Raw genomic sequence first — 22,541 nt, forward strand, 5'->3', positions numbered from 1 at the left:
GACAAGTGAGCGGAAATTGTACTCTGACGTCATTTCCTTTGCGCGAAACTAAAACTTTGGCGCTTCAGCCGGTGATCGGTAAAAGCGGAGACGGGTGAAAACATACGAGTAATTCTATGTATGTCGCATGAACGTAAGTGTGAGCGGTGCAGGTGAGTCGCAGTGCCGGGGTTCCTCGTGTGGTAGAGCCTCATTGAGCCGAGAGGACGAGCAGGATGCTGCTGTTGCTGTTAGCCGCTCGGACCAAACATCTTCGGTGTTCTCGTTGAGCGACATCTAATTTATACCGATAGCTGGACGTAAGATAGCAAACACAGATCTGTTTTTAAAAAGGCACGATGAAGAGGACCAAGCTGAAGGCTGTGAAGGTGAGTTCGGAGGGTCGGGCTGCTGGTTAATTAATGTTTAACAAAGCATGTTAAACATTAACAGTTATATTGTACACGTGTCGTTCATTAGTCATTAAGTCAGCTGCCGTCTGAAATGGATTTATGTCTCATGTGTTTTTGATTGATTGAATGCCGAGGCAGCTGGCTGCGTCTCGGTGTCTAAAACGATTGTTTGTTTTTCTGTCAGGCTCTCGGGCAGGAAAACATCTCATCTTTCTTTGCGTCTGAGAATCATCTAAAGGTAAAACATTTTTGCTTTGTATCTATAAACTGCATGCAATGTATTGATTGTATTGATTGTATTCCATGGTTGGGATCCTCATCATGGTGGTTTGATTGTGTGTGGATTCTAAGTTTTTCTAGGCCTTTAATTGTGGGTCATCAACAGCAATCTGTCCACATTTTCCCTCACAAAATGAACTCTATTTTGCATTTAGGATGTGCCATCGTCCGGGAAGTCCTCTGCTGTCAACTCGGGCTTTGCAGCTGCCCAACCTGGGTTCAAAGATGGAAACGCCGCTGCGATCAAGCAGGGTTCCCCACTGAAGAAGAGCTTCCTCCGGGACCTGGAAAACCTCCCGCCTTCCTCTCCAGAGCTCGTCCACTCTGTGCCGGAGACGCCCGACAGTCAGATCAGACTTGAATCCTCTTTTTCCTGCAGAGACCCCGGTCAGGAAGGGTGCAAATCCAGCATTGAGGCTGGACTTCTGGAGAGGCTCAGTCAGCTGTCCCCCATCTGTCGTAGCCCCAGGTCTAAAGTCCAGAATGTACGACGAACGATGACGGAGGGCGGACAGAAACCAAAGAGAGAGCTGGAATATTCCAGCTCCGTTAAGAGAGTGATCAGCCCTCCTCAGGAGCCCAACAGTGTCAAGAGGTCAAGAAGTGCCTATGCTCCAGTACCAACGGGGGAAGTAACCAGGCCTGTGAAGACGTTTCATCTCTCTAATGAGCAACCAGAGGGCATCGGAAGAGGAGCTGGAGAGGTCAGTCATGGCGAAGAGAAGAGAGACGTGGGAATCGAGACAGACTCTGGTTTCACTGTGATAGCGGAACAAAAGTTTCCAGAGGAAAAAGCTTGTGGGAGTCCACGCAAACCGAGCGCACACGATGCAACCCGGGACGGGCAGAGAGGTGCGCAGCAGGACCAGACTGATCCCAACAAGACAGAGGCTGGGACGACATCAAACCAGGAACCAGCAGGAGGTGAAGTGGAGCAGCTTGTTCGTCTTCAATTTCTTTTAGATCTGCTTGATTTCTTGAAATTTTATGTTTCCTGAATTTTTGATACACTTATAGTTTTGTATGTACTGATTTTATTTTTTTAACTGCCCTGCAAAGTGTCTTTGAGTTTTCTGAAATGCACTATTATTATTTTGTTGTCGCTCAGCTCTTGTTTCCGACAAAACCACTGTTGTTGCCATGCAAAATGCTTTATTGAGTCTTTTGCCAAAAATACTAACCTGTCTAAGAGCTATATGATATTTTCACGCCCCCTCTTATGTTCTATACGTCTCTGCCACCGTAAAGATGCAGAGGCGCCACCACCAGTGTGTCCGGCCGATGAGATGCTGGACGAGAGCTGGTTCACAGAGGAGATGGACGATGAAATGTATTCAGCGGTAGTGAAACCCAAGAAACCCTGGTGAGAAACAAAGGGTTATAGCATTTCTGCTATAAAATGGGAATAATTTAATAAATCAGGATAAAAAAACAAAAACAAATTGCAGGCACTCAGTTTTGCTCTGTCTTATGCTGCTTTGTTCTTGTATGTTTTGTTCATTTCGCTGCATCTGAGGGCTGAAAGTCCGATGTAAATGCTGTCATATAAAACAAATCAGCACGTGCATGTTTAGTGTTGGAATGTTTAGTGTTAAATACATTGTCATCCGTCAAATGCCCTGCAGTAAGCTCCCTGATCATGTGATCCTCTGCGGAGGCGTGAACAACCGTTACTGGGTCCTGGAGGTGGAGGAGAGAGCGGCTGTCAAGACGCTGACCATCACCTGCTCCAGATCACTGCATCCCACTGAGACCTGTCTGCTGAGAGACGGATGGTAACGGCGACTCGTCCTTCACTTCACTGCGATTTGGCGTTTAGTCTGCAGGCAACATGACAGAAAACGAGGAGCTGTTTTTTTTGTGTGTATCGTTGCCTGAAAAACGCATCGGTCAATTTTTTTGTTTCCGCTGCGGCTGTTTTCCAGGGAGGCGACACCAGTTAGGATGGGAGACGTGGTCCATCTGGAGGGCCGACCTGACTGCGGGTCCTGGCTAGTGGACAGGGAGCAGGGTTTCCTGGTGTTGCTGCCCGACAGCCTCATCTCAGGAACCAGCATCTCAAACTCCATCCGCTGCATGAGGCGGGCCGTGCTCGGAGACATGTTCAAGGTTTGAAGGAGTCCCTTCTTACAATAACGACCAAAATCTCTTCTTTTTTTTTGAATTGAATATTTTTATATCGCGGTACATGTTGCAGTTCCATCATTTAGAAGTTCTGACCATCTCACCCTGTCATTTTCTTTCTTTCTGGAAGAGTTTTGATGGCGGCTCCAAGCAGATGCTGAACGGCACCATGGTCCACGAGGTGTTCCAGAAAGCTGCCGTGGCCAAAGACTTCTCTCCGGAGACGCTGTCGAAGCTGGCGGACCAAGCTCTCTGCAGCCCTCAGCACCTGGGACTCATGTGCGTGCTTTGTACCTACGCATCTTCACACTTTCATCATTTATTTTGTTTGTTTTTCCTGCACCGCAGTGCAGCAGCTTTGCATGACTCATCCAGTGAACGCTGCAGAGCACTGCAGAATGCAGTTTTTTCTTTCTCCTGGTAAATGGAATGTTGCTTAATATTAAGGCCTTTAAGTCTATGGATTCAGAGCGACCAAACTAAATCAATTTGACTGAACACAAACAATTTATTCAATGTTGCCTGCTCCGTTGAATTACATGTTTTATTTAGGTCGAGTCTTTGTTTTTTGTGTGTCTTCAGGTACGGCTTGGGTGTCACACAGGAAGAGATGAAGCAGGAGCTATATGAATATCTTCCCTCGCTTGAACACTGGGCCAAGGAGTACCTCAGCACCTCCACACCCAAGGCCATCAGCCTCAAAGCGTACGTACACACGATCCTCTGCGGTTTGTATCCCACGCATTCAAATTAGGGAGATAATTTCATCGTCTTTTTTTTTTTATCACCCCAGGATGAACAACAGAAGAGCCTCGGGCGCGTGTCGGGATTCACCGCCGCAGGTCACCGTGCAGGAGCTGGTAGACATCGAGGAGAACGTTTGGTCGCCGAGGTTCGGTCTGAAAGGGAAAATTGACCTGACGGCGCGGATTCGGATTCAAAGGCCGCCGAACAGAAGTCACAGAGGCCTGGAGGAGAAGACCGTCCCCCTGGAGCTGAAAACAGGGCGGGAGTCAAACTCGGTGGAGCACCGCAGTCAGGTCGGTTGGCTGGTCCTGAGAATATATTTACGAGATGCGAGCAACGATGCAAATGGTGCTCTGGCAAACTGCTCACATGTTCAAGTTTCTCAACCTGGGGACAGCCTGTGACTGAAACACGGAAAAAATGAATGAAATACAGCTATTTTGTGACTTGCTTACTATTAAGAAAATTTCTTCAGATTAAAAAGCGTAATGGGCCGCATTTGTTTTCATTCAATTGAGAGAGGGTCAGGGGGTTCAAGAGCCTCCTGCAGATGCACTGTAGTCAGTGCTGAGACCAGGATGATGAAATGTCGCGTGTGTGTGTGTGTGTGTGTGTGTGTGTGTGTGTGTGTGTGTGTGTGTGTGTGTGTGTGTGTGTGTGTGTGTGTGTGTGTGTGTGTGTGTGTGTGTGTGTTGCAGGTCATTCTGTACACTCTGATGAGCTCGGACAGATATCATTCAGACTCTGGCCTCCTGCTGTACCTCAAGACAGGCAGCCTGCACCCTGTGGTGGCGGCTCACATGGACCGAAGAGGTAACGGCCCTGCAGGGGAGGGGAGGGGAGGGAAGCAGAGGGGGGAACCGGCCCGACACTGTCAAATATGATTTTAATAATTCTGCTAACTTTAATTTGACTTTACTAACCGCTGGCCGCAGATGAAGGAAGCTGCTGTTGCGAACGCAGCCGAACCCCCTGCTGCTGTGCCCTCGCAGAAACGTGTTGTCTGGTCATTTCAGAGCTGCTGAAGCTGAGGAACACGTTGGTGCACCACGTCCACCGCTGCGTGCGGAAGGAGGCCGAGCGGAGCCGCCTGGCCCCGCTGCCCGACATCCTGACAAACAGGCAGACCTGCCAGTACTGCCCGCAGAGCTTCAACTGCGCTCTGTACGAGAGGTGAGTCTCAACCCAGTAGTGTTGCAGTCAAGACCGCACCAACCGCGACCAAGACATTGTCTAGACTAGACTAGAGAGTATCGAGATCCAGACAAGACCAAGACATTTGGGGTTCGAGACCAAGACAAGACCAAGACTTTATAGATCAAAGAAAAAGCACAATAAAACAGAAAATAAATGAGCAGTATCGAGACAGAGACCCTTAAAAAGTGGTCTTAAGGCCAAAACCAATCTCGAGTACTACAACACTATGAACCAGCGCCCCCCGGTGGTGAAAAACACCCTGGGTCTCTGGCGGTGAGATGCTGGTGTGTGGCAGCCGAGCAGTCTGAATTCTCTCTCGCCTCCTCTCAGGTCGCTGGACGGCGGCTCCTCGGACGTCCCCGAGGACGTCGTGCGCGACTTCCTGGAGCGGCAGACGGGTCACCTGACCCCTCCGCACCTGTCGTACTTCTCCCACTGGCTGTTGCTCTGCTGCCTGGAGGCCGCCACCTTGGAGGGCAGGAACGGCCGGAAGAGAGTTTGGCTCCAGACGGCGGAGGAGAGGTCAGCGCACGGACCGGCAGAGTCGTCACCGCCGTCGCCGTCGGACCGATGTTCACGCTTTCGTCCTTTCCGACGCTTTCATTCGCAGTGAGAAGAACGGCACCGGTGTGGGGAACGTGCGGCTCGGCGGCCCCGTGGTGCCGCAGTCCGAGGGGCTTTTCCTCCACCGCTTCCAGCGCAGCGCCGCACGGAAGGGTTCGGACGGCGGCGGCCTGAGCAGCGGCGAGCGCATCGTGGTGAGCGACCTGCAGGGTCACATGGTCGCCCTGGCGACGGGACACCTCTGCGAGGTCAGCAGGACGTGGGTCAGCTGCACGCTGGACAGGTGGGCGGCGCTCTGGCACGCAGACTGAAGCGACGTTTGTCCAGGTTTAAACTGAACACACTGCTGCTGCTGCTGCGGCTGCTGCTCTGCTTGCCAACACAGAGACCTGTCCAAGTTCAGAGACGTGCTGTTCCGACTGGACGGTGACGAGGGCGCCGTGGGCCTCAGCACCCACCTGTCCAACCTCTCCAGGCTGATGGAGAACTGCCCGGACAGGTAGGAAAAAGTTGTTGTCACTCTCAAAGGTGATCTCATTCCTGATGAACTTGGATCCTGGAATTTTATTATTATTCAATCTTTTCTTGGGAAAGCTGGAAAAAAAAAAAAAATCTTTTTTGCTGTAATATTTTGTTCCAACCTCCTCCCTCTATTATATTATTCCTGGTTTTGTGTCATCTTGTTTTTAGTTCTTCCATCTTTGTCTATCATGGTCCATTACTTTCTTATGTTCGTAAAATGTTAATAAAAAAAAAAAGGCATTTGTTTTAGTCACAGTGGATTTTAAAAACTTAACTGGAAATGAACAATCTTGTCTTGACCATCCTCCTCTGCAGCGACCGTCTGAGGGAGCTGGTCGTGGACCTTCGGCCACCGCAGTTCATCTCCAACCTGAGCTCCGTCCTGCCAAGAGACGCCAAGGACACGGTGGCCAACATCCTCAGAGGTCTGCAGCTCTCTTTTCTCTTGCGGCGCCCGTGACCTGCCGCTGAAGAGAAGACTTTTCCCAGCAGTCACTCTGTCTGTCTGTCTGCTACGTCCATGTGTATAGGCCTCAACAAGCCTCAGAAGCAGGCCATGAAGAAGGTGCTGCTATCTCAGGACTACACACTGATCGTCGGCATGCCGGGAACTGGGAAAACCACCACCATCTGCACCCTGGTAAACTCATTGCTGGGCCCAGTTCTGCTTCTTGGCCGAGCCAAAGTCGACCTCGTCAGGGCTTGCTCTCACTCACGCCCCCTCCCCTCTCTGCCCACTCCATTCCACCCCCCCGCCCGCCTCCAGGTTCGCATCCTTCACGCCTGTGGCTTCAGTGTGTTGTTGACCAGCTACACCCACTCAGCTGTGGACAACATCCTGCTGAAGCTGAAGCGTTTCCGTGTCGGTTTTCTGCGCCTGGGCCAGGGACAGAAGGTTTGTCTTCTCCTGTGTGCTGTTTAGGAAATGCATCTGCATTGTTTATTTTTTATTTTTTATTTTAAACCTTATATAAGGAAGGAATATTTAAAAGATGGAAAGGCCCATCTAACTAAGACTGCATATTGCAATCAACATTAATCAGTTTCTGTATTCTAATTGTACTCACTATGCAGCGCGATCAGTGACATTACATTGAGGGTTGGGTCCATTTTTCATATTTGTTAAATTTAATCTTTACGAAAACTGTAGCCAATGAGTCATCAGCACCTCATCTCACCGCTCTGCTCTCCTGCAGGTGCATCCAGACATCCTGCCCTACACGGAGGAGAGTGTGAGGAAGAAGGGGGTTCAGACGCTGTCCCAGCTGGAGCAGCTTTACAACAAAGAGGTCAGAATGTGAAGAACTGCAATGGAAACACTTCCTCCTCTTTTTTTTGGTTTACCTCTCTACAAATCATTCACACCAAATCACAAATCTGCTTCCCCACACCCAGCTGGTGGTCGGAACTACCTGCATGGGCATCAAGCATCCCATTTTCACCCGCCGGCGCTTCGATTTCTGCATCGTGGACGAAGCGTCGCAGATCAGCCAGCCCATCTGTTTGGGGCCGCTGCTCTACGCCAAGCGCTTCGTCCTGGTGGGAGACCACCAGCAGCTGCCGCCCATCGTGCAAAATCAACAGGCCAGGTGAAGGCTACAAAACACACTTTGTACCATCACGTCCTCCAGGGGGCATATTGAGAACAAAATATGTAAGATTTTTTTTTTAACATGATTTGTCAAAGATCACTCGGAATGGATGAAAGTCTGTTCAAGCGCTTGGAGCTGCACCGCGAGGCAGTGGTCCAGCTCAACGTTCAGTACCGGATGAACAGGTAGAGGCTGCGCACCCTGACAACAGTCACGCCATTTAAATTACTTTGGAAGAGCTTCTTTTTTTCCCCCCTTACTGAGCAAATGCATCTGCTGTGTGTTCCCAGTCAGATCATGTCTCTCAGTAACTCCCTGATGTACGAGGGCCAGCTGGAGTGCGGCTCGGAACGGACGGCCACGGCCCTGCTGGCGCTGCCCTTGCTGCAGTCGGTCCAGTCGGAGCTCGGCTCCGACTCTGCCGCCGACCCGCAGCAGGATCTGGCCTGGATACAAGCCACTCTGTCGCCCAGCAACCCCATCTGCTTCCTGGACTGCTCAAAGGTCGGTCGAAGAAAGAGTCGCGTGACCAGATGATGAATTCTGCAAACGTTCACATTTTGGTCCTCTGACTGACCAACTGGTTTCCCTCCACTACTTCCTGTAGGTTCCTGCCCTGGAGTCAGTAGAGCAGGGAGGAATCAGTAACCCCACTGAGGCGGCCATCATCCATAAGCTGCTCTCAATGCTCATTAAGGTACATCAGTAGGCCTACATATGTATTTCTTTCTTAGTCATGTCTTTTTACTCAGTTTGAGTTATGTAAAGTGGGCATCCTCTTGCCGCTTCTTTTTTTCAGGCAGGGTGTAAACCCAGCGATATAGGCGTCATCGCCCCCTACAGGCAGCAGTTAAAGTGCATCTCGGCCCAGCTGCAGTCCCCTGCTTTCACGGGCGTGGAGGTCAATACGGTGGACAGGTACCAGGGCCGGGACAAAAGTCTGATCGTGCTGTCTTTCGTCAGGAGCACTGCAGAGGACGGAAGCGTGAGTCCACAACTCCCCTCCCACCACTACCACCATGGCCACCACCACATTTCTTGTGTGAAAGCTCCCTGAGCTCGTGTGTGTGACTGATCTGCCACGACCCTTCACTTGCAGCTGGGCGAGCTGTTGAAGGACTGGCGCCGCCTGAACGTGGCCATCACCAGGGCCAAGCACAAGCTGCTGATGGTGGGCTCGGCCGCCACGCTGCGCCGCTACCAGCCCGTCGAGAAGCTGCTCAAACACCTACAGCAGGAGAACATGATATCCTTCCAATGTCGGCTTCACGCCCAGTCGGGTTCTCTCTCACCACCGGCTTCGATGATTCTGTCGATCTCGCTTTCTGTTCATTTATTAGCGCGTTAACTGATTTCATTTGCCAGAATGATTTTTGTTTTTTCCTGAATCTTGGCTCTACATTATCCAGCTCCCTCCAGCTGCTCACATGACCATGCCCAGCTTGTCCCTGTAACGAGGCTCCAGGAGGTCCGGCCTGGAGGATCAAGTAGCTGCTGCTCTTTCCATTTTTGGATTAGACAACAATGATGATAATATTGTGGTCATAGTTCATGTTTTAATTTTTTGTCTTAACTGCTTCCATGTTCCAGCACACAGTGGTGAAACGCCGCGTTAAGCTAATCCTGTTATTAATGTGTATGAACTGACACTATTGTACTGCTACTCTCAATGCGCTGTGACCGCACACAGTCTGATGTGGTGTAGTTTGTCTTTCAGGTACAGTTGTTGATCCGACCCATGTGACTTTTTATGTTCGAACTACCAGCTTGACTACTGCGTGCAAGCTTTATGTACTGTAAAGGTTTAAGCTCTTTGCATTTGCCAATAACCAGTCTGACCTGTGAAGGAATCTACGTTTTACACTGTTTTTACTGTGACACTGCAGGGCTCCTCAACTGTGATGGTTCATCTACTTTGATTGGAGCAGCTACTAACTCAGCAGACCATCTGGCTCTGTGTTCAATCTGTTTCACATACAAAGCAACCTCTGATTTTACTTCCTTTTTTATAAATTGTGATTCTCTTTTAATGTATTCAAATAAATAATGCAAACTGGATCAGTCTGAGGTTCTTTATTATGTGAAATGTGAGCAAAATATGGATCTTGACATTTTGTTAGTCATCAGGTTGTGATATGTCTTCTCCAACGCTCTTGGGTTTAAAGTCACAGTGTGATGGTCCCCTGCAGCACAGTGACGGTCTCCCCTGAGATGTTGATTCTCCTGTCTTTCAGCTGCAGTTTCAGCTCCCCACCACGTCTGGAGCTCTGGTGAGCTACACAGGAAAATACTATTAGTGCCAGTGTAGACAGAGTAGTGCTGGTGGCCAGTGGCACATTAATGGATGAATTACCCAGCATTTCAGTCTTCCCTAATTCCTTGGACCAGTAGCTACCGAGCACAGTGTGGGCAGAGCCTGCAGTGACGCAAGACTGGATTACGATAATGCACTGATTGACACGTTAACTATCATCATTTTTTCTCTGTGCTTGTTGGGACATTAAATCATGAGATGAAAGATCATTTCTTGTTGGCTGTAATATCTCACACTGTCTGGAACACGTGTTCTTACCAGTGACTGGGTCTTCAGGAACGCCGGCCCACGGCACAAAGCATCTGGAGTAGAAGTCATATCCTGGCTGGCTTCCTGGAGAACCTTGATGGTCAGCACAGGACCAGATGATTGTCGACCGTCAAGCAATATCACAACATCTCACAAGAGGGCGTCTTTTGAAGGCTCTGGTTACCTTTGACTGTGATGATAAGTGCATTGACTCTGCCGCTCTTCTCACTCCCCAGAAGTGCGGTGGGGTCAACTTTCAGACTGGTCAGCACTGACCTGAAGGAAACGTGCAAGATGCTGACATTTGTGTAGAAAGTATCTAATATGCAGTTTTCCACTGATATTGATCAGGATGAGTAGAGAATACCCAACACCTGTTTCTAACTGTACTGCATGCTGAATCTGTATCTTTGACTGTCACCTGTCACAGCTGTCATCCAGTCGAAACAGTGCATATTTAGTTGTTGAACAGAAACAAACATGCTGGACTGGAAGGTCGCCAACTGCAGCCTGTGTCACAAATGCAGGTGTAGAGATACAAAATGAAGTCAACATTTTAAAACATGCACACAAAGAGGGATTTTGCTGACTAATGCAGAAATGATAATGGATTTACAGACGGGAAACTGTCTTACCGACCTTAACGAGGTCTTTCCACTCAGTGGGATCCTTGACAAAAGTTTTGCAGGAAAATAAATGTTGTGTATGATTGTATAACACAATAATAAAAACAATGTGACACCACTTACCTCCTGTGCAGGTGGGTTTGCAGGGAAGTCCATGACGTACCCATCACCCTGCTTGCTTACTGCCAGGTCTCCACTCTTTGTCTCAAACACCACTACGGGATTCTTGTTGCCTGTAACAGACGACGTGTGAAAACACAGATGAGAGATGACCGGTGATACCAGCCTGCTGGAGCCAAGTGAGCGCGCTTTCTTTTGTGTGTCTCACCTTCGTGCTGGAACAGCACGGCCGCAGAGGCCAGAGTGGCGTGGCCGCACAGATCCACCTCAGTGGCCGGCGTGAACCAGCAAAGGCGGAACCTCGACCCTGGTGATGACATCACAGTGTCAGACAGGTGTTGAGTTAAGTGTAACTGACACTGACACGTTCTGTCTTTAAAGCCACTAGTGACTCGTCAAAACTGTTGATACCTAAAAGGCTCAGGGTAGATAAATCATTGTTTCATTCTTTCACCTACAACTCACTGCTTACATTGTTATTGGAAGACAACTTTGCCCCAGTATGTTTCCACCTCATCCATCTGACAAACAAAAGTGTTTATTGGTCAGCCATGAAATGATGAGTGCCCAGTCAGTGAAAGCAACCGTGTCATACCTGTGGTAAAAGTGTCAGAGGAGCTGAGCTTGGTGATGAAAGCTGTGTCCGACAGGTTCATCTCTGCTGCAATCCCCTGGTACAAATCATCGCTCAGCTCCTGTTGTAAACACATGGCCCGAGTAAGATCCCAATGCACGTATTTCTACTGTGACGTGATCTTTGATCACTTACTGCAGTGGCTGCCAAGAGCTAATGCTTCGCTATAGTGCAGATTATAGATAAGTAATGAATGATTTAAAAAGACACCTGTGTACTTTGAGCCACTTTAAAAAGCAAAAAAACAACAACAACAAAGTAAACATATATTAAGTACTGGTACCTTATCAAAACACTGACACGGGCTGTCTTGCATTATGATGCTCCACTGCCTCAGTTTAAATATTAGGACTCACATGTTTCAGAAGACAAACTGCTGCAGGATTTCCCTTAAAAGGTTTGTTGGTAAAGGCATCCACAGTGAATACAGGGATCTCCATTCTGCTTGAATGAGTCTGTAATGAAGCACACGGTTGTTGTACTAGTTTGTACTATCATGTAAATAATACGTAAAGCAACTTTATTTTAAAAAACAAAACAAAAACAAAAACAAAACAAAAACAACAACACACGCTTTGTTTGCACTTGCAGTATTTCCAACAGCGCTGTGTAGTGTTTCAAGCAAACCTTGAGTAAGCGTCTTGATTCCTGCTGGCTGCAGCGGTGGAGCTCTTGCCTTGTCTGGAAGAGAAAACTCAGTTAGGCAAGTTGCGAACAGGGCAAAAGTGAAACTTCCAGGTTCCAAAGAGTTAATGCGCAAACTGCGTGAGTTCCTCGGTAACGCGGCGAGCTGTGCAGAGGCGTGCAAGCGTGTCTACAATAATCCAGGAAGTTCAATGTGGCAGTGCGCAGCCAGGCACACAAACACAGACATCACGTGGAATATTGTTAAATAACTGGAGCTGAAGCGTCAGCCTGGTGGCCATGTTGGTGAGGATCTCCCTGCAGCATCACGGTATTCACTTGAGTAGAGGCAGCTGAAATATAACGCGCTCAGATGACACCACTTTTTTTTTTTTTTTTTTTTTTAACGGAAATGTATACGTTTATATCTCATTGGCAATTTTAATTTCCTTGAGGACACTGTCTGAAAGGATCATTCAAGTTCTATCTAATCTAATCTAATCTAATCAATACAAAAAACACATTATTATTATTTATTTATTTATTTTATTTATTTATTTATTTATTTATTTTTTTGGGGGGGGGTTCTTTCTAAAGTATCAACTATCAGAGTTGCCGCTATCCCAGCATGGCTAAGCAAAGTTAGCTTAGCAGCTGGCTAAGCGTTTTGCTGACGGGATAACAATAGTTAGTGAAATCTTTTTCTTTTTTTCTTTTTCTTTATTTTCTTTTTTTAAACAAAACAAAACAAAAACAATGCAATTATTACTTGTGAAATGATATTCCAAGCGGTCTGTTTACCACAGTATTTCTTTTTATTACAGCCAAAAGCTGCACAATCATAAAATGTGATAGAGGCGGGTCATAATTCATGCATGAACGGGTGTTACGAGTACATCGTGTATTTTCTGACAAGGGCAGTAATGGATTAGATTCAAAAATGAAAACACCGTTGCAACAGCACTGCCTGTTTGAAACCTTTCAGCAAATGAAGCTTGAAGAAGCCTCTAGCTTTTCATTATGTTCTAACATGTATACATTATATATTCTAAAAGTGTTAGTATTAGTCTCGTATATGTTAGAATCAAATATAATGCAAACTGGATCAGTCTGAGGTATGTTTTATTATGAGAACTGTGAGCAAAATATGTATCCTGACATTATTTTTCATTTTTTTTATCCCCCCCACTCGGACAAAACCTGTCATCAGGTTGTGATATGTCTTCTCCAACACCCTTGGGTTTCCAGTCACAGTGTGATGGTCCCCTGCAGCACAGTGACGGCCTCCCCTGAGATGTTGACTCTCCTGTCTTTCAGCTGCAGTTTCAGCTCCCCACCACGACTGGAGCTCTGGTGGGCTACACAGGAAAATACTATCAGTGCCAGTGTAGACAGAGTAGTTCTGGTGGCTGGTGGCCAGTGGCACATTAATGGACGAATTACCCAGCATTTCAGTCTTCCCTAGTTCCTTGGACCAATAGCAACCGAGCACAGTGTGGGCAGAGCCTACAATGATACAAGACTGGATTTGAATTGCTTCTTAGTTTCACAAAGTGGGGATCAAAAGTTGTTTGTGTTGGATATGTACAGTACACAAGACACTTTATCTCTACCTGTTGCATTATTATGGCAGCACTATATTTAAGTGAGAGAAGCGTTCTTACCAGTGACAGGATCTTCAGGAATGCCGTTCCATGGGGCAAAGTATCTGGAGTAGAAGTCGAACCCTTGCTGGCAGCCCGGAGAACCTGATGGTCGAAACAGGACACTTGGCGCACCAGGATGCCAGCAATGTCTCCACGTCATATCATGTCATGGACAACCAACTGAGCGGCAAAGCAATTGATACATACGCTTTCAATGCTCTGGTTACCTTTGATTGTGATGATGAGCCCTTTGACTCTGCCGCTCTTCTCACTCTTTATTAGTGCGGCGGGGTCAACTTTCAGACCGGTCAGCACTGACCTGAAGGAAACAAACATGCAGCAGTTAGTCTGGATCTTACAACAAAATTCCACAATTATATGCAAAATTAGACAGACCGAAATTGCCTGGAAATGCTGGTTCTTAACGTAGCACATATAAAAATCCATCGTTGACTGTCACCTGTCACAGCTGTCAGCCAGTCGAAGCAGTAGTTTTTTAGTTGTCGAGCTGAAGCAAATGTCCTGGACTGGTTGGTCGCCAACTGCAGCCTTGTGTCACAAACGCAGACGTGGAGATACAGATAAAGACAATGTTTTAATGCCTGCACACGTCGAGATGCATTGTGCAGACTTGGGGAGAAATTTTAATGTGTTAAAACATAGCAAACCCTGTTTTACTGACCTTAATGAGGTCTTTGAACTCAGCGGGGTCCTTGGAAAAGGGAAAAAGTTGATTGGTGGTAAACAGTTTTGTCATTGTGAATCACTATTTCCACTCTATTATTTTTGCGTGTAGATCTTCGATGCCGCAGGCGGACCAGAGCCACCTCGTCTAATTGTGTGATGTGTTTGTTCTGACACCACATACCTCCTGTACGGGTGGGTTTGCAGGGAAGTCCATGACGTACCCATCACCCTGCTTGCTAACTGCCAGGTCTCCACTCTTTGTCTCAAACACCACCGTGGGATTCACGTTGCCTGTAGCAGACATCGTGTGAGAACACAGATTAGAGGTGACCGGTGATACCAGCCTGTTGGTGCCAAGTGTGGAAACATACAGCTGCGTGCACGCCCTCTTTGGTGCGTCTCACCTTCGTGCTGGAACAGCACGGCTGCAGAAGCCAGAGTGGCGTGGCCGCACAGATTCACCTCTGTGGTCGGCGTGAACCAGCGAAGGCGGAACCTCGACGCTGGTGATGACATCACAGTGTCAGACAGGTGTCTGGTCAAAAGTAGAGTAGTGACACTAACGCGTTCTGTCTTTAGAATCACTAGTCAATACAGTTGACACTTAAAAGGCTTAAGACAGACTTTATCATTATTTTTGTTGTCAATCAGCACCCTTCTAAGAGGATCAACGAAATAAATTGCTGAAATTGGTAAATTGCTCTTCCATCTCAATCTCAAAACCTCCCTGCTAGTGTGGGGATTGTTTTTTCAAAACCCTTCCTCCTTTCCAATATTTCCATTTCACGTACCTGACAAATTTTTAGTATATTTTGATCATTGCAACGATAAATGCTGGGACAAACAAATTCATGACCAACCTGTGGTGAAATTATCAGAGGAGTTGATTTTGGTGATGAAAGCTGTTTCTGACAAGTTCATCTCCGCTGCTATCCTCTGATACAAATCATCATTCAGCTCCTGCAGTCGAAACATGGCTTTAGTAAGACATTAGTACAATAAGGTTGTTGTTTTTTTTGGATCTATGTATTGGGTGCCAAGACTCTATTTAAAAGTACATTTATAAATGATCGTTATATGTGTTCGTTATTGCACACGTGCACTGTGATCCATGATAAATGTAAATCTAATTTGCGTGCTGTAAACCAATAACTCACAAATGCCAAGTTTAAAACATGCTAATTGTATTATCTTTTCAAATCTCTACAGCAGGCTGGCCTACTTTATGACACTGCATTCATCTCGATGTTATTACTCACAAGCTTCAGTGGACAAACTGCGGCAGGGTTTCCTTTGAGTGGTACGTTAGTAAAGGAATCCACAGTAAACACAGGAATCTTCATTGTGGTCAAAAAAGACAAACTGAGCTGGCAGACAGTGAAGGAGAACTGGCGGTGAGAGTCCTTTCATGGCTGTGGGTGCACTTTGCACCTTCCTGTTTGCTGTTGGTCCGCCTCAGTCAGGGTCTCTCCATTGTCTCTCCAAGTCTTTAAAATATGAACTCTAACCCCAGCTTGATCATACATTCTGTGTAAATCCATTGCTCAAAAGAATTTACAACGTAAAAAGAGTGCACTAAATACTGTATGTGCTTTTTTCTTTTAGGCGTTGTAAACAAAGTAAATGTAAAAAATGTTTTGCATGTAAAGGTTATTCCAAATATTCTACTACTACTAATACTTATTATTATTATTATTATTATTATTATTATTATTATTGTTATTACAACAACATCAATTGTGTGACGTCCCAAAATCTCGCGACAATATACCTGAGCTTAGCTTGAAGACACCTGAAGCTGGTGAAAGGGGAAGGAGGAGACCGGTGTCTGTCGAGCCCCACTCGGAAGGTAAGTCTCTCGTTTCCACCTATTCGTTAACCGGCCATTATCCTACTAATGCCGAGGAACGCAAATCACACCCACTGACCAGTACCAGGTAGTCGGGGTAATGCAACATTTTCCTCGTACATTTGACCGCTGGCATTGTCCTACACTTAGCCACGGCTAGTAGCCTGCTGAGTGCTAACGGTCGAGCTAATATGTAGCTTCTTGATGATGATTCGCTCGACTCGCTACCTCCACTGTCTAATCGCTGACATGTCAACCTGTTGCGACACCAAAGAAGTAACCGGTAACGAATACGCAATCCTATGTTTTGGTTGTCTGGTTCCGTTCCTTCCGAACGAAGGGTGAAAAAGCAGTTAAGCTAGGTTGCAAACCCACTTTTCCCAGAGTACTAAAATACGCAGAAAGAAGTAGGAGGTGTCGTACACTAACAGTAGCCCTCTGCACGGTCCGTGGCCTCCACTAACTTCTAATGTTACATTAGTGAATGCATGTGAAATTAAATCCCAGTCACGTCTGCGCCCCTCGGGCTCTTTGTTTCACGCCTCCCTTGCTTTTATTTACAGGTATGCCATGTAACGAGAAGCAGTTTGGTGTACTCATATTTTCATTGCTCACAGAAATGAGCAAAAATGACAACCGATGAAAGAAAATCCCCTGCAAAGCAAGTTAGCAAGTTGCTAATGTCGCGGAGATCATCGCATATCGGTGTCACGAAGACCGAACGCAAGAGTGACTGCTAGCTCGGTGTGTGGAGTACAGGCAGGCAGACAGACAGACAGACATGTGCTTGTGTGTTTTTAATAAGACTGTATGGCTGCTGTGTTGTGCTCTCGGAGGCAGTAAGGATGTCCCCGAACGATGAGGGTTACGTGGTTCGGATCAGAGGGCTGCCCTGGTCCTGCACACAGGAGGAGGTGGCCAGTTTCTTCTCGGGTAGGAATCTACACGATCAAGAGAACCAGAGCAGCACCAACCTTGATATTATACATCATGACTTCTGCTTCGTGGGAAATAAATAATAATAAATAAATAAATAAAAAAATCTTGATTGTTTGTTTCTTCTTCTTTTAAATAGACTGTAGCATTGTTGGGAAGGTGAATGGAGTGTGTTTCACCTACTCGAAGGAAGGCCGTCCCAGTGGAGAAGCCTTTATTGAACTGAAGACTGCTGATGATTTTAAGAATGCCCTCTCCAAGGACCGTAAATACATGGGACACAGGTACATAGAGGGTAAGTGATGTCATTGTCCCAGGATCTGCTGGCTTCTCCTTGAATAAGCAGTGCAATGTTGCTGATTCTCCTAAAGTACAACTTGCATAACCGTCCCTTGTTTTTCCTTTGAGCGCAAACCAGTCGAGGTCTATATTGATTTGCCTTGCATGATGACAAGTGGGAAAACACTGAGCCAACTCAAATACACAGTGGGCAAAAATGTCAAACTTAGACAAAGTTGCAAGCCAATGTTGATATTTATTTATTGAAAACAATCTTCCTCCCAAATAAAGCAGTGAAGCTTTTTACATGGACCCAAACAAGTTTAGCTTCAACTTGAATATGGAACAAGCAAAAGCTTTATACTATACAATAAATAACTTAATATTCCACAGATGCAAATTGAATTTCAAATAAATAAAAAAAAAAACTCATCAAAATAAATAAAATGTAAATGAAAAACCATTTTCCTCTTTTTTTTTTATTTGCAGCCTTCTGATTTCGATTTCAACAGTAACCGTTTCCCACAGGCTAATAATAAATGTAAAAATAAAAATAATAACAATAAACACATTAAGAAATCTCCTTCAATGAACATCCTGGATTTTTACACGTCAGTTCATCTTTGCGTGTGTTTCCCTTTAGTGTTCAAGTCCAACCGCAGCGAGATGGACTGGGTGCTGAAACGCAGCGGACCTGCTGACTATGACAGCTGCAGCGGCTGCATGCTGAGACTCAGAGGTCTTCCTTTTGGATGCAGCAAGGAGGAAATAGTTCAGTTTTTCTCAGGTATATTAGTATTAGCTCTTTTTTCTAAACCCTCTACTCGGTGTTTGTCACTATTACATTAGTAGGTCAGTCCGAGGGAGTGGCCACAGCTATGCTATCTAGCAGGAGCATTTTTCTCCCGTCACATTTTCAACCCTATAGCCTGAGATTAATGGTAAAATGGTGCGTTCCTATTATGTTGCCACATTATTCTGCAATGCAAGACAGTGAGGCACATGAGACGCTGCCACTTTGAATAGAAAGTATGCAACGCATGTGTGTTTTTATTCATGTTTTGTATGGCTTTAACTATATCACTAGAAAGTAAGTGGAAAGTCAACCTTTAATACATAAAACATTCTTACTGGCATAATGATAATCCTACAATAGTTCTACAGAAGTCAGGCAACTTTGAACTTATTATATTTAAATTAAATTAATTGTAATTGCAAAGTTGCAAAATATACAAAACTGAAAAATTCCAACTTGTGCATCCTACTTTTAAATGCAAGAAAAGCGATAATTGTGTGCTACCTTTAGCTCGTAGCAATTCTGTCTGCTTGTCTCACCTCAAGGTGAAATTCATCTTTATCCTGTTAGGGCATTTGTGCTTGTTATATGTCTTAAAATGTTGTTTTCTTCTCATTTACTGCTATCCTTATTCACAAAGCATAATTTTGGTGAATGACCTTGATATCAAAGTGCCTGCCTAATGTTTTAAATGCAGAATGAGCCGGGCTGGTCGCTCGTTGAAGGGACAAAATGCCATGACACTGATCTGGGGTCAGAGCTGTGCGCCTACCTTCTATAAGAAATTTAACACTTTGGATTTTTGTGAAAAGCAATTTATTCACATCAGCTTTCACATTTAGAATATTTTTGTCCCTTGGAGAAGTTTTCACCTGCATCATTTAAAACAATAATGATAATTTTATCCTACTTTACTTCTTATCGTAGCTGACTCCAGGCCAGTATTGGTTGCAGTCTGCCACTGGACACTGTAGAAGTGTGAACTAGGGGCGGGTGATCTGACCTGAAGATTACACAATGACTCTTTGGGATATAATCCTATATTCTGGCATCTGTTTGGTCAAAGGTTTGCTGTGTTCTCCACCTTCTAAAACCCTCAGATCACTCACCCATAGTTGAAACCACTTCCCTGCTGTACCTGCGGTCCGATCTCAATTGATCCCGCAGCCCCCGACACATTATTCCTAAGAAGCCAATGATGCAGCGGCTGTTGTGCTATTTACCTGATCTATCAGTCTACCTACCGACCTATGTATTTATGTGTGCTTGGGTTGAAGGGTTGAGAATCGTGCCAAATGGGATTACTCTGCCAGTGGACTACCAGGGGAGGAGCACAGGGGAAGCCTTCGTGCAGTTTGCCTCAAAGGAGATAGCAGAAAAGGCTCTGGGGAAACACAAGGAAAGAATAGGGCACAGGTGGGACAGATGGGAAAGGGGACGGGCTGGACTGGGTTGGGCTTCTATTTCAGTAACCGGCGGGTGACATGTCAGAGTTGTGGTGTTATTGGGATGGGTTCTGTTCTCTGCTTTTACAGTAACACAGGGTTGGGTTGCTAGAATAACCATGGTAAATCAAAGATAGAAATGCACTTAATGTGAAATGCATATGGAGGGGGTTATGGGTGAAAAGTGGGATGTATTGTGACTTTGATGACATTGCTGATGAAATGAGGGAAGCGTCATTTAACTTCAACACCTGTCGCTGACTAGATTGCTCAATATTTTTAAATTGATAAGTTGAAATTCCTCAACTGATAGTACAATTTCTTAAAAGGAGTTATTGTAGGCACCTAAAGATGAGTTTTGGTGTAGAAGTCCTTTATTGCCGCCCTAAGCCCAGCGGTTAATCACAATGTAGGTCAGCCATGTTGAATCTCCGTTCCAGGGTAAAGCTACTGTCAGGGCAGGACTCATGTGTGTCTATCCCCTCTCTTTGTAAATACTGACTTGCTGACAACCGGAAGCAAGCCATTGCTGCGCCGTGACCCCTCTCCTCTCCTCTGCTCCACCACGTTGGCCTCTCACACCGCAGGTACATAGAGATTTTCAAGAGCAGTCGCAATGAGATCCGAGCCTACTACGAGGTGCCCCGGCGGGGAGTGGGTGGCCAGAGGCCCGGGCCCTATGACAGACCCGTGATGCCGGGTCCCAGAGGAGGCTTCCTCACTGCAGGTCCAGGCCGCGGCGCAACTCTGATGGACACCATGAGAGGTGGAGGCGGATACGGGGGTGGGAGGCAAGGTTGGTGTTGGTCACCTTTCTGTTTGAACAGGCTTTGAGTCAAAATCTCCAGGCTTTAACTTGGACTTTGATCAAATTCAAACACATTTCTGGTTTTTCAGTCTTTTATGATTCAAATATGACTCAATTTTTCAAACATTTACAAATAAGAACAAGTCGTTAAGTGACAAATGTTGCAGTGCAACAACAAAGAAATTTTGATACAGAAGATATATATACATATTATATGTAGGATATGTATAATGTTTGCACTCCAGTAAACAGGAAAAATGACAAGACAAGACAAAAAAAAAATATGTATAAAATATGAGGTGATAACTAGAGATCATAATGTGCGATGCATTCAGCGATGCTAGGTATCCTGTACAGATTGGTGATGGCGTCTCAATCATCTTTCAATCTTTCTGCTTCACTTGTACTTCACACTTGATGCTGCAGTAATTCAGCAACTCGTTCCCTGTACGCGCGGCCTCACTTTCATCTCTCTCTCCCTCTCTCTCTCTCTCTCTCTCTCTCTCTCTCTCTCTCTCTCTCTCTCTCTCGTGCGTTTTGTTCAGGCTACGGCGGCTTTGACAGCTACAACGGTTTCAACAACTACTGCTTTGGCAACGGCATGTTTGAGGACAGGGCCAGAGGAGAGCGAGGAGGACGAGGTAAAGTCCAGAAATCACCGTCTGTCCACACAGGTTCAGTTCAGGCTTAAAACAAACAGGGGTCCTGGCATCAAGTGTTGGCTAGATTTGAAAATAGAATTTCTCCTCAGGGAAATTAAGATACCAGGTTCTGACGGACTTCACGTTGGATAATAAGAAAGTGTTAATGTATAGATGGCTTGTTGTGTTATATGTACACAGACACACACACATATATGTATTTATTTTTTTCGGCAGGGATGGGAGGCCATGGTTACAGCAGTCAGAGTGACAGCAGTTCAGGCTTCCACAGTGGACATTTTGTCCACATGAGGGGTTTACCATTTCGTGCCACAGAGGGAGACATTGCCAAAGTAAGTCAGTCGCCGGCGGTTAAAAGTTAATAATTAAATGATTGATTACTCTTGTCGGTAATCTCAGCACATGGGAAGCGCAAGCCGACTTCCTGTCGCTCCACGCGACTTTTCACAGTGAACTCATAGGCTCGGCCGTCTTCTGTTGTGTTGTGATTTGTGCGAGCAGTTCTTCTCTCCCCTGAATCCGCTGAGGATCCACATTGACGTGGCCATGAACGGCAAGTCGACCGGAGAAGCTGACGTGGAGTTTCGCTGTCACGAAGACGCCGTAGCCGCCATGTCCAAAGACAAGAACCACATGCGTACGTCCTCCAACGTTCCCTCTCAGCCCCACCGGTCCTGAGAAACGAGGCCAAGTGGCTCTCAGTGTGGCCGTTAACAGCCGTTTGTTTTGTGTCTTTCCAGAGCATCGCTACATTGAGCTGTTTCTAAACTCTACAGCCAGCGGAGCAGCAGAAATGAGTGAGTCGTCTTTTTTGGTTTAAGTGACATTAATTATTATTCACTCTGCCTGTTGGTGTTGTTTTTCTCACACCATCCTGCCTCCCAGGTCGCGGTGGCAGCGGTGGATACTACAGTAACTCTGGAGGAAGCGGCAGCTCACGGAGCAGTGGGCTTCGAGGCGCATACTGATGATGTCGTCCTGCTCTTTCAATCCATCCTGATGTTCTCCCCTTCATTGGCCACTCCCCCTGCGGGCCACATTCACCCCAAGTACTGTTTGGAAGCTGAAAGCTGATCTGAAGCCTGTCACTTGTGTCATTAGCTGTTCCCTCCTCTAATGTTTCTCCTGGTAATCATTAGCACTTTTTTTTTTTTTTTTTTTTAAACAGCAGATGTTGGATTTTGAGAAAAGTTCCTTTTAAATATTTTTGACATTTGAATCTGACGTTTTCTAAATGTTTCAGGGCTGTTTTTGTCCTGTGTCTGAAGGTCTGGTCAGGAGAAACCCTACTGAGAGATCTTTTCCATCTGTAATAGTTGCTCGTCAATTTATCAGGATGCACTTTATTTTGTGTGATGTTTCGCTGTTGGCAGGTGATGGCGTTCAGTGCAGTTGCAGTGTGAAGGTATCAACTTTTTGTAAAAAAAAGTTTTGCCCCCCTGTCTCGCA

The 22,541-nt window shown here is 46.1% G+C and overlaps 4 protein-coding genes across 8 annotated transcripts in view; 2 read left to right on the forward strand and 2 right to left on the reverse strand.

Annotated features, from left to right (window-relative positions):
- The first annotated feature begins 336 nt into the window (after nt 1-336).
- dna2 (DNA replication helicase/nuclease 2) lies at nt 337-9,475 on the forward strand. The gene is made up of 25 exons (XM_076024209.1): nt 337-368; nt 577-630; nt 827-1,600; nt 1,928-2,034; nt 2,297-2,446; nt 2,597-2,780; nt 2,926-3,074; nt 3,378-3,500; nt 3,589-3,835; nt 4,241-4,355; nt 4,559-4,715; nt 5,070-5,261; nt 5,350-5,586; nt 5,689-5,802; nt 6,141-6,250; nt 6,356-6,465; nt 6,592-6,720; nt 7,022-7,114; nt 7,221-7,414; nt 7,513-7,602; nt 7,708-7,921; nt 8,025-8,114; nt 8,217-8,402; nt 8,517-8,663; nt 8,818-9,475. Exons 1-25 carry the CDS (start codon nt 339-341, stop codon nt 8,869-8,871), a joined length of 4,050 nt encoding a protein of 1,349 aa, XP_075880324.1. The 5' UTR covers nt 337-338; the 3' UTR covers nt 8,872-9,475.
- LOC142886914 (phenazine biosynthesis-like domain-containing protein 2) lies at nt 9,476-12,241 on the reverse strand. Its single transcript, XM_076024185.1, has 11 exons — nt 11,988-12,241; nt 11,717-11,815; nt 11,322-11,421; nt 10,935-11,033; nt 10,730-10,839; nt 10,620-10,649; nt 10,402-10,490; nt 10,165-10,256; nt 9,990-10,073; nt 9,771-9,833; nt 9,476-9,692 (listed from the first exon to the last, which is right to left on the reverse strand). The coding sequence occupies exons 2-11, from the start codon at nt 11,798-11,800 to the stop codon at nt 9,583-9,585; spliced, it is 861 nt and encodes a 286-aa protein (XP_075880300.1). The 5' UTR covers nt 11,801-11,815; nt 11,988-12,241; the 3' UTR covers nt 9,476-9,582.
- A 535-nt stretch (nt 12,242-12,776) lies between these two features.
- LOC142886922 (phenazine biosynthesis-like domain-containing protein 1) lies at nt 12,777-16,227 on the reverse strand. Its single transcript, XM_076024197.1, has 11 exons — nt 16,089-16,227; nt 15,577-15,679; nt 15,178-15,277; nt 14,722-14,820; nt 14,499-14,608; nt 14,313-14,342; nt 14,091-14,179; nt 13,858-13,949; nt 13,649-13,732; nt 13,428-13,490; nt 12,777-13,342 (listed from the first exon to the last, which is right to left on the reverse strand). The coding sequence occupies exons 2-11, from the start codon at nt 15,658-15,660 to the stop codon at nt 13,233-13,235; spliced, it is 861 nt and encodes a 286-aa protein (XP_075880312.1). The 5' UTR covers nt 15,661-15,679; nt 16,089-16,227; the 3' UTR covers nt 12,777-13,232.
- hnrnph3 (heterogeneous nuclear ribonucleoprotein H3 (2H9)) overlaps nt 16,060-22,541 on the forward strand; it is a 6,766-nt gene continuing 284 nt past the window's right edge. The window contains exons 1-11 of one of the 5 annotated variants that reach the window (XM_076024156.1): nt 16,060-16,166; nt 17,003-17,099; nt 17,242-17,397; nt 18,025-18,168; nt 19,455-19,593; nt 20,210-20,418; nt 20,976-21,071; nt 21,309-21,424; nt 21,594-21,729; nt 21,833-21,889; nt 21,978-22,541. The exon at nt 21,978-22,541 is cut by the window's right edge and continues 284 nt beyond it. In XM_076024156.1, coding sequence (XP_075880271.1) covers nt 17,012-17,099; nt 17,242-17,397; nt 18,025-18,168; nt 19,455-19,593; nt 20,210-20,418; nt 20,976-21,071; nt 21,309-21,424; nt 21,594-21,729; nt 21,833-21,889; nt 21,978-22,060 — 1,224 coding nt within the window. In that variant the 5' untranslated portion in view covers nt 16,060-16,166; nt 17,003-17,011 and the 3' untranslated portion in view covers nt 22,061-22,541. Of the gene's footprint in view, nt 16,167-16,307; nt 16,450-17,002; nt 17,100-17,241; nt 17,398-18,024; nt 18,169-19,454; nt 19,594-20,209; nt 20,419-20,975; nt 21,072-21,308; nt 21,425-21,593; nt 21,730-21,832; nt 21,890-21,977 lie in introns of those variants that run through there. The other 4 variants (XM_076024165.1, XM_076024138.1, XM_076024147.1 and 1 more) reach the window with 4 other exon arrangements.

The sequence above is a fragment of the Nelusetta ayraudi genome, unplaced genomic scaffold (genome assembly GCF_046127955.1).
Source record: "Nelusetta ayraudi isolate G7.1 ecotype Tasmania unplaced genomic scaffold, CSIRO-AGI_Nayr_v1 ptg000002l, whole genome shotgun sequence".
In the NCBI taxonomy this organism is placed as follows: domain Eukaryota; kingdom Metazoa; phylum Chordata; class Actinopteri; order Tetraodontiformes; family Monacanthidae; genus Nelusetta; species Nelusetta ayraudi.